Source organism: Gymnodraco acuticeps, unplaced genomic scaffold (genome assembly GCF_902827175.1).
Source record: "Gymnodraco acuticeps unplaced genomic scaffold, fGymAcu1.1, whole genome shotgun sequence".
In the NCBI taxonomy this organism is placed as follows: domain Eukaryota; kingdom Metazoa; phylum Chordata; class Actinopteri; order Perciformes; family Bathydraconidae; genus Gymnodraco; species Gymnodraco acuticeps.
This window is the reverse complement of record NW_022991187.1, coordinates 3,762,443-3,779,738: the sequence shown is the minus strand read 5'-3', so window position 1 is coordinate 3,779,738 and position 17,296 is coordinate 3,762,443. Positions and strand designations below refer to the sequence as shown.

At 42.3% G+C, this 17,296-nt stretch overlaps 1 protein-coding gene across 1 annotated transcript; it reads right to left on the bottom strand.

Annotated features, from left to right (window-relative positions):
* Positions 1-7,316: 7,316 nt before the first annotated feature.
* Positions 7,317-13,287, bottom strand: LOC117560979. The gene is given in 23 exon segments (XM_034238144.1): positions 7,317-7,412; positions 7,483-7,603; positions 7,686-7,827; positions 7,911-8,038; positions 8,040-8,101; positions 8,271-8,401; positions 9,334-9,431; positions 9,504-9,673; positions 9,756-9,870; positions 9,939-10,138; positions 10,266-10,383; positions 10,464-10,672; positions 10,949-11,105; positions 11,187-11,363; positions 11,365-11,405; positions 11,490-11,586; positions 11,663-11,827; positions 11,916-12,002; positions 12,082-12,225; positions 12,631-12,755; positions 12,840-12,935; positions 13,019-13,089; positions 13,167-13,287. Coding segments are annotated over 23 exon segments (2,745 nt in total). The 5' UTR covers positions 13,187-13,287; the 3' UTR covers positions 7,317-7,341.
* Between the last annotated feature and the right edge of the window lie 4,009 nt (positions 13,288-17,296).

The window sequence follows — 17,296 nt, the reverse complement described above, 5'->3', positions numbered from 1 at the left end:
TACATTGCGGCACAGTCAGACCTTAACCCACTGCCTGTTAAAAGAAAAGGCTTGTGAGGAGAATGTAAACCGACTTAATATGCTGTGTAAAATGATTAATGAGAATTGAAGCTTACTTGACTGCGAATTTAGCTTCACATTAGGCCTGGCTTGACACAAGATGATTGCTGCAGCCATCCATAACAAACTTGAACACATAAAACACATCATTTAGAGACAATTAAGTACACACATAGAAAGAAATCTACAATAAATGTAACTTACATGTTCCCAAGCCCTCAGCATGTTGCAGTTTGTAAGCAGTAAAACCAAAAGAATACAGTCAGTATCAGAGCTTGGCAATGTCCAGCACACCTTCCAACAAAAACACAAGTCTAAAATAAGGGGACTGGATTGATTAACTGAGACATCAGCAGCTGCTTTATATTCCACTTAACGACAAAGCACAGGTGAGGCTTGTTAAGGATTTCTCCACCACACCACACACACACACCACACACACACACACACACACACACACCACACACACACACACCACACACACACACACACACACTACACACACACACACACCACACACACACACACACACACACACACACACACACACACACACAGGTGTGAGCTGATGTATGCCTAGTTTATTAAGAACATATTTAAAAAACATATGTATGGAAAGGAAAACACACATTTTTTCAGTAGGTATAAAAAAAGTATTTATTGTTCAGCAAAAGTAGATTTGTATTTGATATTATACATAAATTACTTTTTTTTATTTGAAGAAGCAACAAATAATCCACAGTTAATAATAAATTAAACTTTTCCTTAAAATCACATGTGCTTTTGATTTTTCCTTTGAGCCTCCTTATAATGACTGTAATATAACACTTGATTATTGTTTGTATATATTCTCAAACCACTAAGGATGCACTAACATTTATTACAGACAGTAAAACCCGAGCTTATCGTTTCACCCGGGTCGATTTTTCTGCTCTGTCCAATTATGCAATGATATATGTTCATTTATGAGGCCATAACAATATGTTCCAACTGGAAGAGTGTTGAGTCAGTGCAGAAGAAGGAATAATCAATGCTCCTGCTTAACAAAAACCATATCAAAAATGTCGCACCCATCCCTGTGGGATTTCTACTTGGTTTCACAGGTTCAAACTGAATGTTTTTGCAGCAATAGTTTTATTTTCATTGTTTCTGTTCCTTGTGTAGGTTATTTTTTATGTGGTTTGTGTTTACTTTAAGGTTCATCTTCATTCTGATATCTTTAATCAAAGGGTTCATGTTCAGATCAAATACAATTCCAATTTTCTATACGATAGCTGTACATTATTGTAAATAATTTGACAAAACTTGACAGATTGTTTTCTTCAAGCCAACAGATTTCAGGATTTATAAAAAGGTATATTCTATAGTTTATGGAGTTGTCAGTATCCCCTGTCTATCTTGTGCTGCTGGTCCAGAGGCCTGTACTACGAAGCTGGTTCAACCTAACCTGGATATGTTTGAGTTAGCCGGTTGGCCTGGGGTCGTCATGGTGTTTGGATTTCCACCGTTTCCTTCCGCTCTGCTGCCCTAAGGATGGTTCTATTAGCACGCAGTGCGTCATTTAGCCAGGGAGCAGGAGGGTACTGACGAGCCTGCCGAGATGTGAGAGGACAGAGAGAGTCCAGAGAGGAGTAGAGAGGAGAGTTTCTGCAGCAGAGTTTGGAGGTAGTAGTTGGAACGAGTCCGAGGAAGGGAGGGCTGAGAGCACCGATGAGGCAAGGTAGAGGGGGAGAGGGAACAAAGGTTACGGCGGACAGGTGCAGGATGAGAAGAGATTAGTTTGTTATGTTTGGAAAGGGGTAGAGAGAATGAAATGAAGAAGTGATCGGATGTGTGGAGCGGGTTACAGAGAGGTTAGAAGTAGTACAGTTCCTTGAGAATATGAGATCAAGGACATTACCAGCTTTATGAGTTGGTGGGGATGGAGACAGTGAGAAAGCAAAGGTGGTTAACAGAGATGTTAGTTCGTCTATCTTCCCTGTCTGGAGGTTGAAAGTCTCCGAGAAGTACAGCGGGAGGGCCAGTTTCAGGGATGTGTGAGAGGAGATTATCTAATTCCTCCAAGAAGTCCCCCAAGGCGCCTGGTGGACGGTAGAGAACAACAATGGTTAATTGCTATAGGATGGGTTTACTGTGACGGCATGGAATTCAAAGGTGGAAGGAGTGAAGTTAGGTAGCTTGAAGAGGGAAAAGCTCCATTTGGGAGAGAGCAGGAGACCAGTACCACCTCCTCTGCCAGTGGGTCTGGGTGTATGGGAGAAGGAATATGCTGTGGAGAGAGCTGCTGGGGTGGATGTGTTGGATGGAGTAATCCAGGTCTCAGTGAGAGCCAGGGTCGGCGTCATGGGGGTCATTCGCGGCCGTTTAAAAAAAAAAAAAACATATAAGTGAAAAACGTTTCCACTAAAGGTTTTTGTGTGAAATATGTCAGAAATAAAGAATACAACATTTAAAATACAGCCTGAGCTGTGCTCACTGCTGCTCTCTGATTGGTGTGTTGCTGACCATGACCCCCGACCTTTGTTTTGTTATCATTACGTGGCTGTGTGTTTAGTTGAAAGCCGGTGGCGATCTGTTCATCTGTTACACTGATTATACAGTAAAGCCATCGAAAATAATATGATATACAGTTCAATACAAGTAGCCTACTTCTGGGTCTCTGGTTTCATTCAAGCTCGCCTCTGTGTGTGTGTGTGTGTGTGTGTGTGTGTTGTGTTGTGTGGTGTGTGTGTGGCACGAGCGCATTTGTGAGTGCGCAAGTGGTAACGTGGAATGTTGATGTTAGCATGATCTGGTAGCTAGCTATGCTAACGGATATAAAGAGCTGTTTTCTACACCAAGGTGGAGGAGAGTCCTCTCCTGTCAGACTGAGAGGATCGTAACCTCAGCTCAGTGAGGTAAGGACTCTCTCAGTATTAGTAGTTACTTTAGTGTAGGTATCTCAGTGGGTCTCAAACGGTTTGGTCACCATTTATGTAAACAAGTATTTGCGAGGAACACCTTTATATGATCATTATAGTTATTAAAGAATATGAGAATAAATAAAAAACGGGGTTATGACATACTATAGGACAGTAACACAAGAATACAGTTTAAAAGGGGAGTGATTAGTAAATATCCATAAAGAAAAAGTAAATCTGTGTACAGTTCTGTTTCACATGGATGCTGAGAGATGTAGACTATCCATAGATCTCTTCATTTTGCTCTCAAAGTGCACCAGATTGATGCTTTTAACTTCAATATTTTTTAAATAATCTTCCCGGGGGAGCATGCCCCCAGACCCTCCTAGAGGACGTTAGGTCCACCCCCACCTAAAACATGTTCACATGGAATAGGATACTAAATACATTTGCACACTTTTTGTATGGTGGCCTATGTCCATATGTTTCTGTTTTGGTGGTCGTGCCACAACCGTGCATGTATGCACAAGTCATAGGTGCGCTATACAATAGCACTACACCCCTGCAATATGTGTGAAAAACAATATACTTTTTTACAGCATGTTTTTTGAAGTTGCGTTGGTGTTTGTGTGTTGGTTGTTGACGGCAGTGTGTGCCCCCCCTTTGTAAATGATTGCCCCCCCATTCGATTTTGTTCTAGAGCCGACCCTGGTGAGAGCAAGGAAATCATAATCACAGCCTCACCCCCCCTCCCAATTATTATTGCTATTATTATTATTATTAGGGTCTGAGACCAGAGGTCGGGGAAGACCCTATTGAAATAAACCTTCCGAAACACACCCCAAAAACAGGGAAAACGACCGGCAAAAGCACAGAAAAGGTTCGGAAATTATGACGGCTGATAGGCCGCGCGAGCCCAGTCACGTGGGTTTTGCATGGTTATCGCTCGCGAACAAACACAAACAGCTCCTAAAGCATATAATAAATATCAGGCTACAGCCCTTGTATATTTTATTATGTGAAGCACTATATGGTTTCATGAAAAATATCTATTGTTTATTTGTAGATATCTCCTAAAGCCTACAAATAAAGTGTGAAATGTAGGCCTGGTATTATTGAGCGATATATATTATACACACTGTTCTGCTTTCTGCACTGACCACAGCAGCTGTTTTCACTGTAAACATCGCCTCACAATGAAAGCAGTTGTATTAAAAAAAAAAATAGCCTAACATCCAGGGGAGATGTGATTTGTGAGTAAACAAACGGTAAAGGGCAGAAAGTCTGATGCACATTTGATCATCTTAAATAACTTATAATCACAACGGCAACAGTTTGCAGCAGTGGCGGCGCCAGAGATTTTCTCTAGGGGGTGCTGTGGGGTAGCTTGACGTTTCATAGAGGGTGCTCAAACATTAAGGGTTTCCCATTAATGCACCAGCGCTACAGTTGAATTTTCTACTGCAACACTCCCCACACACACACACAGTGTACCCGCGACTGTTACAATGAAGGCTCGGTAATCAGCTCACGGCATATAGGTGTGGGTTAAAGTGCTATTTTTACAAGTGGGTAGTGGACCTCACCTCCTCTAGGAGGGTCCTCACCTCCTCTAGTGGGGTCCGGGCAAGTTCCCCCGGGAAAACATTTTTTTAAATATTGAAGTTAAAAGCATCAATCTGGTGCACTTTGAGAGCCAAAATGAAGAGATCTATGGATATACAGTATCTCTCAACATACATATGTAACAGAACTGTAAACAGATTTTCTATTTCTTTATAGATATTTTACAAATCACTCCCCTTTTAAAACACACCGTTTGAGACCCACTGAGATAACTAGACTAAAGTTAACTATCTAAACACTGAGAGTCCTTTACTTCACCTGAGCTGAGGTTATCTTAGACTCTCCGTCTGACAGGAGATAGTTCTCCCTCCACCACAGAGAGCTTGAATGAAACAGACCCAGAAGTAAGCTACTTGTACTCACGAGGCCTATTATGTGCAGAATCCCTCTCGCTTTTAGGTGGTTTTGATTGAGTGTCCACACGTGGACGTTTAAGGACTAAAAAACGATCCATTTATCACTTTGCTGTTAGCAAATCATTTGGGGCTCCAGCTAACAGGAAGTCACTTAAGTGTCACAAAGTAATTTAGCCTACTGTATGGGTAGGTCAAAAATCAAATGGGTGCTGGCCATTGGCCTAATCATATCACCTGTGTTGGCTTTATGTTTTTGGTCAAACATTTATTTGTTTCACATTTGCATTGATGTAATCAATAATTTTTCTGATTTAATTTAATAAAAATAATAATAATTTTCGGAAAAAAAAAACACATTTATTGGGGGTGCTTAGGCAATCCTGGGGGGTGCTTCAGCACCCCCTAGCTCCCCCCTGGCGCCGCCCCTGCCTGAGACACAGTGTAGTGGGGAAAAAAAAACAGGGTCCCCTGCCGGCGGGGACCTTCGGGCTTAACAGGTTAATGTGTTGCTTAAAATAATACTTCTGCATACAGTATGTGACACTGTGAGTGTTGCACGGCCAGATACGGCTCAGCTGACTGAGATAAGGAAATATATGATACATGATGTGATGTGATATGAATGATAATGGGACACATCAACGTCTGCACTCACAGTGCCGCGGACTGTAGGCAACGTAATGTTACTTTGATCCGGTTACTTATGTTGTGGCAAATATTTAATTAAGCTTTCTTAACATAATAGTATGTTATAGTCAGACTGCTCTGAAGATGGGAGGTGATGTCCTATTCATTTTCACGTTCACACAGTCGGTGATTTTGGCCGGCCGTCTTTCCTGCAACGGCAGTTTAAACCACACACACACTGAGCTCTTATTGGTCAGCAGGCGTGGTGCTTTCGCTGAGTTGATCTCTTATCCTGGAACCTATCCTGCTTCGGAGCACAGACTAGGTTCCAGGATAAGTCTCCATGGAGATCTAGCCCGCTAAAAAGTGAACCAGCTTCGTAGTACCGGAAATCCCAGAAGTTATCTTGCTAAACGAAAATCCTGCTTCGTAGTATACCCCCCAGGTTAGCCGCTCAGCATAAGTTACCATGGAGATCTAGCCTGCTAAAAAGAGAACCAGCATCGTAGGACCGGAAACCCTGAGTTTTCCCTGAAGTTAGCCGGCTAAGCGAAAATCCTGCTTCGTAGTACAGGCCTCTGCTATTAATCCTACACTGAACAAATATGATATTGAAGCCAATTAACATTGCAGCCAATTAAAAAACTGCATAGTTGTCATGACAATATTCATATCAAATAGAAAAGGCAATTTAAATGTATCCTCGTCTAGTTATGTTGTACAATGCTGCATTCATTTGGGGTCAATAGGTCACATATGGAAGCTATTGCAACAAAAAAAATATATTTTATTTGTTAGTTTTATATTAATCTAAAACTACTCTGTCAGGCTTGAAAATAACATAACTATCTGGTGAACTTTGGACTAAAAGGGGTCTCTGTACCCTTACCTAGTCTATAGTGGATGAGTTCTCTGTTGTAGAAAGGTGTCTCATAGCTGCTGTCACTCTGTATCGCTAAAGAGAAGTCCTCCACCTAAATCCACCCGGAGGTACTTTATCTGTCCGCGGTTGTTGTAAGCAGTGGCCAAATGACTGGCTTTACAATCCCTGTGGAAATATGACAACGTTGAACGTCTCTAAAACAATACATGTAATGAAATGACAAAGTGACAGAACACGATGGACGTTAGCTTTAACCGGGGACACAGAATTTGACGGGTAGCAGAATACGCTGCAACACTAGTACAGACATCGCCAACAATTGAACAAAGAGTACCTGCACTGTAAGTAGGAGATAAACTTTGTATACAGTTGTTCTGCACATTTGAAGTTCTAGTTTTTAAACTCAGAGTGAGCATTTTCCTGTATTTGAGGGTTGTCTTGCTCCATTGGCTGTGAATTCTGTTAAGGTTTGTTGTGTTCCCTAAAGGCGTAAGTGACGACACGTCTTTCATTTAGCGCCTAAATCAACTTATCATTTTTAGTTGTTTATTATATAGGATATCATTGCTACATATGTTGATGCTTCTCTGCATTTTCTTGAAATTATGAGGGTACTGGTTGACACAGAACCTGCTTTTATTAATATGTCCCTTAAAATTGACCACAGAAGATGCAATACATTGATAAAAGAGACCATATAAATAATGTGGCTTTTTTTTTTATTCGTTTTTTTTTTTTTTAAATACACGAGTCGTTATGGTCATCCATCAATATAAAAGGCAGTACAGTACATTCATTGATAAAACTGTTCCCCTGGTCGTCCCAAACAAAACGATGAACACAATTACATAAGGTGCAAATGACAAATGTAAACACTTGTAGAAAATATTCAAAGGTTAGCCAGAATAATTGCCCCAGAGGAGATCTGCCTTTGGCGTGTTGAGTCGGTGCTTCTTCGCTCTGCAAACCAAGTAAAGATTACCAACTGCACATCCAGATCGACTACATTTGTTCAGACTCGGTCACTTACCCTTTTTTACACCTGCAGGTCTTGAGTAGCTCTGACCTGGAGGATGCACACACTGGCCTCTGCAGGAACCATCTGCCTGGCTGCTTGTGTCACAAATCACTGCATCACAGTGGACATAGATCTGTGGACGGACAGGATGATTTTACACATGGCTACATGCAGCAGTGGCTAAAAGACTCCAGATTTGGATTTACAAGTCTTACCTGGTCTTTCAGAACCTTGTCATCTTTAGTGAAAGTGAACATCTTTACAGAGAAGCGCTTGATGTGGGACGGGACTAAAACTCTGGAGTCACTCACAACGGGATGGAAAATTGTTGCATAGCTGTCATTGCGATTCTCACAGCTATTGAAGGAATTTGAAAGTTAATAAAGCAGCAGTTAAACAAATGAAATGAGTAGTTAGTAGTTAGTTTTGCGCAACATTACCTGTCCACAATGATGTCCCAGCTTGGCAGAGATGTCCTATCTTCATAAAGGGTTGCCCAACAGTTCTCAGCAATGAGTTCCAAGTGCGGGTCGGTAGAATGCATCAGCTCCACCTCAAAATACAGAGGCTTGCTGCAGATATTTCACCACTGGATAATCCTCTGCTTGGTAGAAGAGCTCGTAGGATGGATCTGCAGGCGAAGAGTCCCGTTAGAGAAAGGAAGCCTGGACATTTACAGTTTCATTTCAAACCTTTATTTAATCAGATCGGTCCCTTGAGATCATAGATCTCTTTTTCAAGGGAGACCTGCAAACAGTGTTTTGTATGCATGAACAAGATGTTGTAAAATTCCACCATGCCTTGGGAAAGCCTCATCTGCACCATCAGCTGGCCGGTGCCGATCTCTGCAGCGGGCTCATAGGTTCTTGGTTTAGCGCTGAAGGCAACAGTCTGAGTCTCATTGACCACATAGAAGCAGGAAATGGTTTGCCTATTAGGGGAAAAAATAATATATAAATTAGGGATGCACGATATTGTTTTTTTTTTTAAAAACAGATACCGATAACTTCCTGCTTCTCAAGAGCGATAATAAAAAAGATTTACGCCACTAATTATTTTAACGCGATTAACGCATGTGTATTTTTTTTCCTTGGCCGCCCCGTAGTTTCAGAGCGCATCGAATTTAAAATACCATCTACAAGCTGATGCTGACAGCCCCGCTCCTGCCGCCCGCTTGCGGCAGACCACACATCCACGCTCACCGACTGGCCATCTGGAGGACCGGGAGGGTGTGTATGTGTGGCCCGAGCGAGCGAGAGAGACCTACGTGCATTGTTGTTAGCATGTGGTGCTAGCTAGCTGCGCTAACAGATAAAAGGAGCCGTTTAAATGAAAACAGAGGAGCGACATTTCGCCACAACTGCGCCGAGCACTTGACTTTATGCAGGAAGCCAGACAGTGGGACATTGTACGAAAAGTCAGCACACTCAGCACGAATAGTGTGCAACATGATTGCAGCGTCCAGGCAGCTCCGGTTCGAGCATATGCCTTGAGTTGCACATAGCTCCAACGCCCATACCACCGACGACATGTTTGTTTACTGTGCTGGCTTCACACCATTTACGTCACAGCCAGGCATGAGTTAGGGAGCGCTGGATTTGTGAAGAACTCCCCTCTTCCTAAACCACAGTACTGGCAAACCGGGAGGAGCCGAGTAAAAAACAAGCGCCCCTCATCCCAATCCACACCGCAGTATTTTTTTTCACCCAAAAAATATATTGTATATTATCGGGGCTATTAATACTGGTATCGGGTTTATCGGGATGACGTCATAATATCGGACCGATAATTATCGTGCATCCCTAATATAAATGCATACATTGAAGGTGTTCATCTCCAATTATACAGAATCAAATATTTTACCTGTAATCAGGATCAACTGGTGATGTGTTGGCTGCTCCTTTGGCGTTGTTGTAAGTCAGGCGGATCTCATTTTCATACATCATGTAGTTGTCAAAGAACTATTTAACAACAAAAACGCATTAACATTTGACAAAAAACCCTTTTGATATTTAAATGCGATTCACACTCACCGTTCTGGTGGTTCCACAGGTATCCACACTGAAGGAGAAATATGCAACGCGATCGTCGCTGAACTGTGGTGTGCAGGACTGGTCCTTTAGCGTCAGCTGACTTGGCTTCAGATTACGAGTCGATTCAACCTTCACAGCCACAGCGGTCATTGTGCCATTGGGGTGGCACTCTGGAAGAAGAAGCAGGCAATGTGTAAAGCAACACAAATCCATCAATTAAAGCAGCAAATAAACTTACATGTTCCATCTTACCTGTTGCTTTTAAGGGGAAGTAGCAAGCCAGATAGAGATCAGCAAGCACCCAGTCGTTTGCACGATCCAACAGAAGCAGGTCAATTCTGGATTTGACTGATTCTGCAGTGAGCAGCTGTGGAAAAGAAAGTAAAGTTAGCCAATGCAGAAGATCTATGGTGGGATTTTGTAGTTTTGACATACCTCGAAAACAGCGTCCTTGGCAGTGTATGGCAGAATGAGGCTGAGGTGTGTGCCGTTCTCATAGAAATTGTAGTCTTCAGCCATCTCAGCAGTCAGCTCTCGAGGTCCAACGATAGCCTTGAAATTAGAGCCGTGACTCCCGAACTTCACGCTGATGTAAAACTGGTTCTGGTCACAGGTGCCAGCCATGATGGGTAACACTAGAGCAGCAAAACATGCATTATCCATTTGATTGTGTAGCTTTTACTCTTATATATGTTTTATTTAATTTTAGAAAACACAATTTGCATGAAGATATTGTCAAAAGCAAATTCAATATGATCTCACCAATATCCTGCAGAGAGGCCTGCAGGTCGACCGGGAGAGCAAAAGGAGTTTCTTCAGGCAGGACGATCAACCCAAAGATCAGAGGGAGGAAGTAGGATGTAACCAAGCGCTCAGGATTCTGCAACAAATGAAATAAAAGCTCAGCAACACTGAAAATATGCTGGTACAAAGTGATATTTTGAATCTATAATGTCATACATGTTTTAAGACAACATCGGCATCAAAGGGCACTTGAAGAGAGAAGCTCTTGGAGCCATTAGCCAAGCTGTGTTCCTGGACTGTGAAGCCTTTGGCATTGCTCTCCTCAACAGTGAGGACCCCGGTGGAGAAGGTGATGTTCCTCAGCTCAACGTCATGGAGGAAGGTTCCCAAAAGAACGCTGAACACCCGAGTCTCTGGGACGGTGTCTGAGGAACAGAAAGTGGCAGGTTTACAACTTCTAAACCAGCCTCAACATTGAGAGACAAATTGAGTAGTCGGATTGAGTGCTATTTAAAAAAACAAAAAAGTGCCCTTTGTAAGCAAAAGTAGATTTTGTACTTGGCTTCGAATCCCATCCAAACACACCATTTTGCAAAAAACTGAAGACTTTATTTAATGGGTTTAGCAGTCTTTAGGATATATCCGAGCAAGCCCGAGTTCAAATGTCATTTTTTTCATACCTACTAGAAAATGTGACTTACCATCCTGGATTTGGGGAGATTGAGGCATCAGAGGGGTCATGATGGGGAACAAAACCTTGTATCTGGTATCATCTTGGGTGTCATCTTCTCTCCACAGTACCTCAAGCATGGGCTCCACAAAGTAGGTGATGTGGTACTGGTAATCTGGGGCATGGCTCTGCAATAATTCATGACATTTCAATAAAACATGCAAATGCACTAGTGACTCTTGCATTTCTAATCTAGAGATTTCCCCAACCTTGTAGTAACCATCAGGCGAGCCCACTGGGATCTCGACGACGATGTGGAAGTCTGTGGTGCTCAGTGTGTACCCCCGTGCGGCCATCTGAGATCTATCAAGCCTCTGCCCGTTGATTCCCATGTGCATTTCTGAGACTGTAATTCTGCCGTCCAACAGAGGAGTCACACGGCGAGGGTACGTGCCAAGAGATCATATCCTCGGTGAAGAGGACACCACCTGTTAATGACAACATTGAGCTGTTGAGGTTAACTGTGCAACAATTAAGCTTACTGTGAAGGAAATATGTTGCTCAGGACTCACCTTTGGGACAAGCAGCTGCCAAGTTCACTACATTCAGACCCTGTGGTGCCATGTAGTAGGCGCTCACCCTGAAAACTTCCATGGGGACTCCAGCCACCTAAAGAGAGGAGAGGTTTAATATAATTGACAAGGAGGGAAAGGAAAGAAACACTGTATAAGAGTGTGTTGCTTACATCCTCTGAATAAGTCTCTGCTGTATTGTACGGGCTTCGCATAACCAGGCGACTAGAGGTAGTTTTGGCAGCGTAGCCGGCTTGTTCAGCCTCTTGCAACACCATGGCCACTGGTTCTGGGGTGTAAAACGTGATCTTCCAGATACCTTGTGATGCACCAGAGGCCTACAGGAAAGAACAAATAATAATTAAATCCTCATTGGTGTAGGGAGGAATTGAACTGTAGTATCTGAACAGTTTTAATTCAACATACTTCAAGATTGGCGTTGAGCTTCTCGTCTTTACCATCCCGAGTCTGACCCTTAGCTTCAGCATCAAGGTTAGCCATGTGGTGCGAAACCTAAAACAGAAAACGGTGGTTTTAGCATTCGTTTCCATACACACAAGATGGTGGACTCATCAATGTAAAGATGACCTACTTCCATGTAGTTCCTGTCGCAGAGGATCTCCCTGGAGGCCCAGCGAGTGTAGATGCAAGTCTGAGACACATCATGACTGACCACGTCTGATGGATTCTCGCCGTACATCTGGAGTCTCAAGCCAACGTTAAATGTAGCATCATCCTATAAATATAAAAAAAACTAAATTAAGTGAAACTCCCTAATATTCTTTGGTTCCAGCTTCTTTGTCATTGGAAATGTAATATCCTTGCCTTCAGGGACACATTTGAAGTCTAAATGGATATTTGTGTATGTACCAAACAAGTCAAGAAAGTACCTAGTAGATTAATTGAGGAATACAGTTGAGTGGAGCAGTGCTAATATTTTAGGGATGTACCAAACAAAAAGGGAAATGTACTTTGGGTCTTTTAACGGTAAGGGGTTACAAATAAATTCAGGGAAACACAAAAATGGGAGCAACCATGTGTTTGTTGAGCCATTAATTCAGTCACTTGACAGAATTAGCACAGCTAAACTCGGTAGAAAATTACATTGAATGCTGTTAAACCCCTTTAGCTCAAAACAAACCTTGTTGTCCACAAAGCAGCCCATCAGGGAGGTGTAGATTCTGGTGTTACCCCACGGGTCAGACTCCATGCTGTATCCACACTGAGCAGCCATGCTAGGTGTTAACAAAATGTGCTTGGTGCCATCTGAGGGGAGAAAATAAGCTTTGTCAGGGACCCCTTTCCTCAGTGATGAACCAATCAGCTGCATTATTAGCAGTTAATACTTACTGATAGCCTCCACCTCAAGCTGGTTTCCCACTGCTAAAGCCTTGTCCAACGACAGTCTTATTACATTTGCGGCACAGTCAGACCTTAACCCACTGCCTGTTAAAAGAAAAGGCTTGTGAGGAGAATGTAAACCGACTTAATATGCTGTGTAAAATGACTTAATGAGAATTGAAGCTTACTTGACTGCGAATTTAGCTTCACATTAGGCCTGGCTTGACACAAGATGATAGCTGCAGCCATCCATAACAAACTTGAACACATAAAACACATCATTTAGAGACAATTAAGTACACACATAGAAAGAAATCTACAATAAATGTAACTTACATGTTCCCAAGCCTCAGCATGTTGCAGTTTGTAAGCAGTAACACCAAAAAGAATACAGTCAGTATCAGAGCTTGGCAATGTCCAGCACACCTTCCAACAAAAACACAAGTCTAAAATGAAGGGGACTGGATGATTAACTGAGACATCAGCAGCTGCTTTATATTCCACTTAACGACAAAGCACAGGTGAGGCTTGTTAAGGATTCTCCACACACACACACACACACACACACACACACACACACACACACACACACACACACACACAGCTGATGTATGCCTAGTTTATTAAGAACATATTGTAAAAACATATGTATGGAAAGGAAAAACACACATTTTTCAGTAGTATAAAAAAAGTATGTATTGTTCAGCAAAAGTAGATTTGTATTTGATATTATACATAAATTACTTTTTTTTATTTGAAGAAGCAACAAAATAATCCACAGTTAATAATAAATTAAACTTTTCCTTAAAATCACATGTGCTTTTGATTTTTCCTTTGAGCCTCCTTATAATGACTGTAATATAACACTTGATTATTGTTTGTATATATTCTCAAACCACTAAGGATGCACTAACATTTATTACAGACAGTAAAACCCGAGCTTATCGTTTCACCTGGGTCGATTTTTCTGCTCTGTCCAATTATGCAATGATATATGTTCATTTATGAGGCCATAACAATATGTTCCAACTGGAAGAGTGTTGAGTCAGTGCAGAAGAAGGAATAATCAATGCTCTGCTTAACAAAAACCATATCAAAATGTCGCACCCATCCCTGTGGGATTTCTACTTGGTTTCATAGGTTCAAACTGAATGTTTTTGCAGCAATAGTTTTATTTTTATTGTTTCTGTTCCTTGTGTAGGTTATTTTTTATGTGGTTTGTGTTTACTTTAAGGTTCATCTTCATTCTGATATCTTTAATCAAAGGGTTCATGTTCAGATCAAATACAATTCAAATTTTCTATACGATAGCTGTACATTATTGTAAATAATTTGACAAAACTTGACAGATTGTTTCTTCAAGCCAACAGATTTCAGGATTTATAAAAAGGTATATTCTATAGTTTATGGAGTTGTCAGTATCCCCTGTCTATCTTGTGCTGCTGGTCCAGGGGCCTGTACTACGAAGTTTGGTTCAACCTAACCTGGATATGTTTGAGTTAGCCGGTTGGCCTGGGGTCGTCATGGTGTTTGGATTTCCACCGTTTCCGCTCTGCTGCCCTAAGGATGGTTCTATTAGCACGCAGTGCGTCATTTAGCCAGGGAGCAGGAGGGGACTGACGAGCCTGCCGAGATGTGAGAGGACAGAGAGAGTCCAGAGAGGATGAGAGAGTAGAGAGGAGAGTTTCTGCAGCAGAGTTTGGAGGCAGGAGTTGGAACGAGTCAGAGGAAGGGAGGGCTGAGAGCACCGATGAGGCAAAGGTAGAGGGGGAGAGGGAACGAAGGTTACGGCGGACAGGTGCAGGATGAGAAGAGATTAGTTTGTTATGTTTGGAAAGGGGTAAAGAGAATGAAATGAAGAAGTGATCGGATGTGTGGAGCGGGTTTACAGAGAGGTTAGAAGTAGTACAGTTCCTTGAGAATATGAGATCAAGGACATTGCCAGCTTTATGAGTTGGTGGGGATGGAGACAGTGAGAAAGCAAAGGTGGTTAACAGAGATGTTAGTTCGTCTATCTTCCCTGTCTGGAGGTTGAAGTCTCCGAGAAGTACAGCGGGAGGGCCAGTTTCAGGGATGTGTGAGAGGAGATGATCTAATTCCTCCAAGAAGTCCCCCAAGGCGCCTGGTGGACGGTAGAGAACAACAATGGTTAATTGTATAGGATGGGTTACTGTGACGGCATGGAATTCAAAGGTGGAAGGAGTGAAGTTAGGTAGCTTGAAGAGGGAAAAGCTCCATTTGGGAGTGAGCAGGAGACCAGTACCACCTCCTCTGCCAGTGGGTCTGGGTGTATGGGATAAGGAATATGCTGTGGAGAGAGCTGCTGGGGTGGATGTGTTGGATGGAGTAATCCAGGTCTCAGTGAGAGCCAGGGTCGGCGTCATGGGGGGTCATTCGCGGGCCCTGCCCCCCCAAATGAGTCACTGTGCCCCCCCAACGCAGGGTGGGCAAGCCTTGCCACTTTGCCGTTTAAAAAACAACAACATATAAGTGAAAACGTTTCCACTAAAGGTTTTTTGTGTGAAATACGTCAGAAATAAAGAATACAATATTTAAAACAGAGCCTGAGCTGTGCGCACTGCTGCTCTCTGATTGGTGTGTTGCTTGACCAATGACCCTCGACCTTTGTTTTGTTATCATTACGTGGCTGTGTGTTTAGATGAAAGCCCGGTGGCGATCTGTTCATCTGTTACACTGATTATACAGTAAAGCCATCGAAAATAATATGATATACAGTACAGTACAAGTAGCCTACTTCTGGGTCTCTGTGTTTTCATTCAAGCTCGCACTGTGTGTCTGTGTGGTGTGTGTGTGTGTGTGTGTGTGTGTGTGTGTGTGTGTGTGTGTGTGTGTGGTGTGTGTGTGTGTGTGTGTGTGTGTGTGTGTGTGTGTGTGTGTGTGTGTGTGTGTGTGTGTGTGTGTGTGTGTGTGTGGCAGGAGCGCATTTTGTGAGTGTGCAAGTGGTAACGTGGAATGTTGATGTTAGCATGATCTGGTTAGCTAGCTATGCTAACGGATATAAAGAGCTGTTTCTACACCAAGGTGGAGGAGAGTCCTCTCCTGTCAGACTGAGAGGATCGTATAACCTCAGCTCAGTGAGGTAAGGACTCTCTCAGTATTTAGATAGTTAACTTTAGTGTAGGTTATCTCAGTGGGTCTCAAACGGTTTGGTCACCATTTATGTAAACAAGTATTTGCGAGGAACACCTTTATATGATCATTATAGTTATTAAAGAATAAGAGAATAAATAAAAAAACGGGTATGACATACTATAGGACAGTAACACAAGAATACAGTTTAAAAGGGGAGTGATTAGTAAAATATCCATAAAGAAAAAGTAAATCTGTGTACAGTTCTGTTTCATATGGATGCTGAGAGATGTAGACTATCCATAGATCTCTTCATTTTGCTCTCAAAGTGCACCAGATTGATGCTTTTAACTTCAATATTTTTTAAATAATCTTCCCGGGGGAGCATGCCCCCAGACCCTCCTAGAGGACGTTAGGTCCACCCCCACCTAAAACATGTTCACATGGATAGGATACTAAATACATTTGCACACTTTTTGTATGGTGGCCTATGTCCATATGTTTCTGTTTTGGTGGTCGTGCCACAACCGTGCATGTATGCACAAGTCATAGGTGCGCTATACAATAGCACTACACCCCTGCAATATGTGTGAAAAACAATATACTTTACAGCAGTGGCGTGCACAGACATTTATAGGGGCAGGTGCTCAAGAGAAAAAAAAGGGCACCTTCTGAGTCGTCGTGGCGGTCGCGCCGAAATTGTGCGCTCCGAAATGGTGCGCATAAATTTGCCTGATAATGGCGGATTTTGTTAGTTTATTTTCGGTTTTTGGTTACTTTATTTTGGTTTTAGGGTTATGTTATTTATTTCTTATTTTTGCCTGATTTTACTGATTTATTATCAAAAAATTAATTATTTTAAAATATATTTGTATTATTCTAAATGACTTAGGGGGGTCCAATCTGAAGCTAAGGGGGGGACGAAACCCCCCCCCCCCGGGATTGACGCCCCTGGTGGAACCGCCGGCTGCCTTAGTAGTGTGAGATTTATTAAAGGCACATCTTGTATGTCGTAATTGCATATATATTTATTTCAATAACCATATGCTGTCTGATGCAGATGCCTATCTAAAACAAATCAAATAGTAGGCTTACTAGCTTCTACACGCTAAAGCAACTGTAGTCCAGTGGCGTTTTCTCCCGGAGGCCAAGGGAAGCCAGGCTTCCCCTGTTTTTTCGGATTGTAGTTATAATTTAAATAAATAAATAAAAACACTTTGTTTTGTTTCGATAATTCTCCTTTGCTGTGTGTTGCTGCCGGCCCGTCTCTCCCCCATTCTCATTGAGTATTTTACAAAGAGTGAAACAAACAGCGCCCCTCTAGATGTTATGGTGAAACAGTAGATTGCACTCACTGTTGCGAGAGGAGGCCAGCC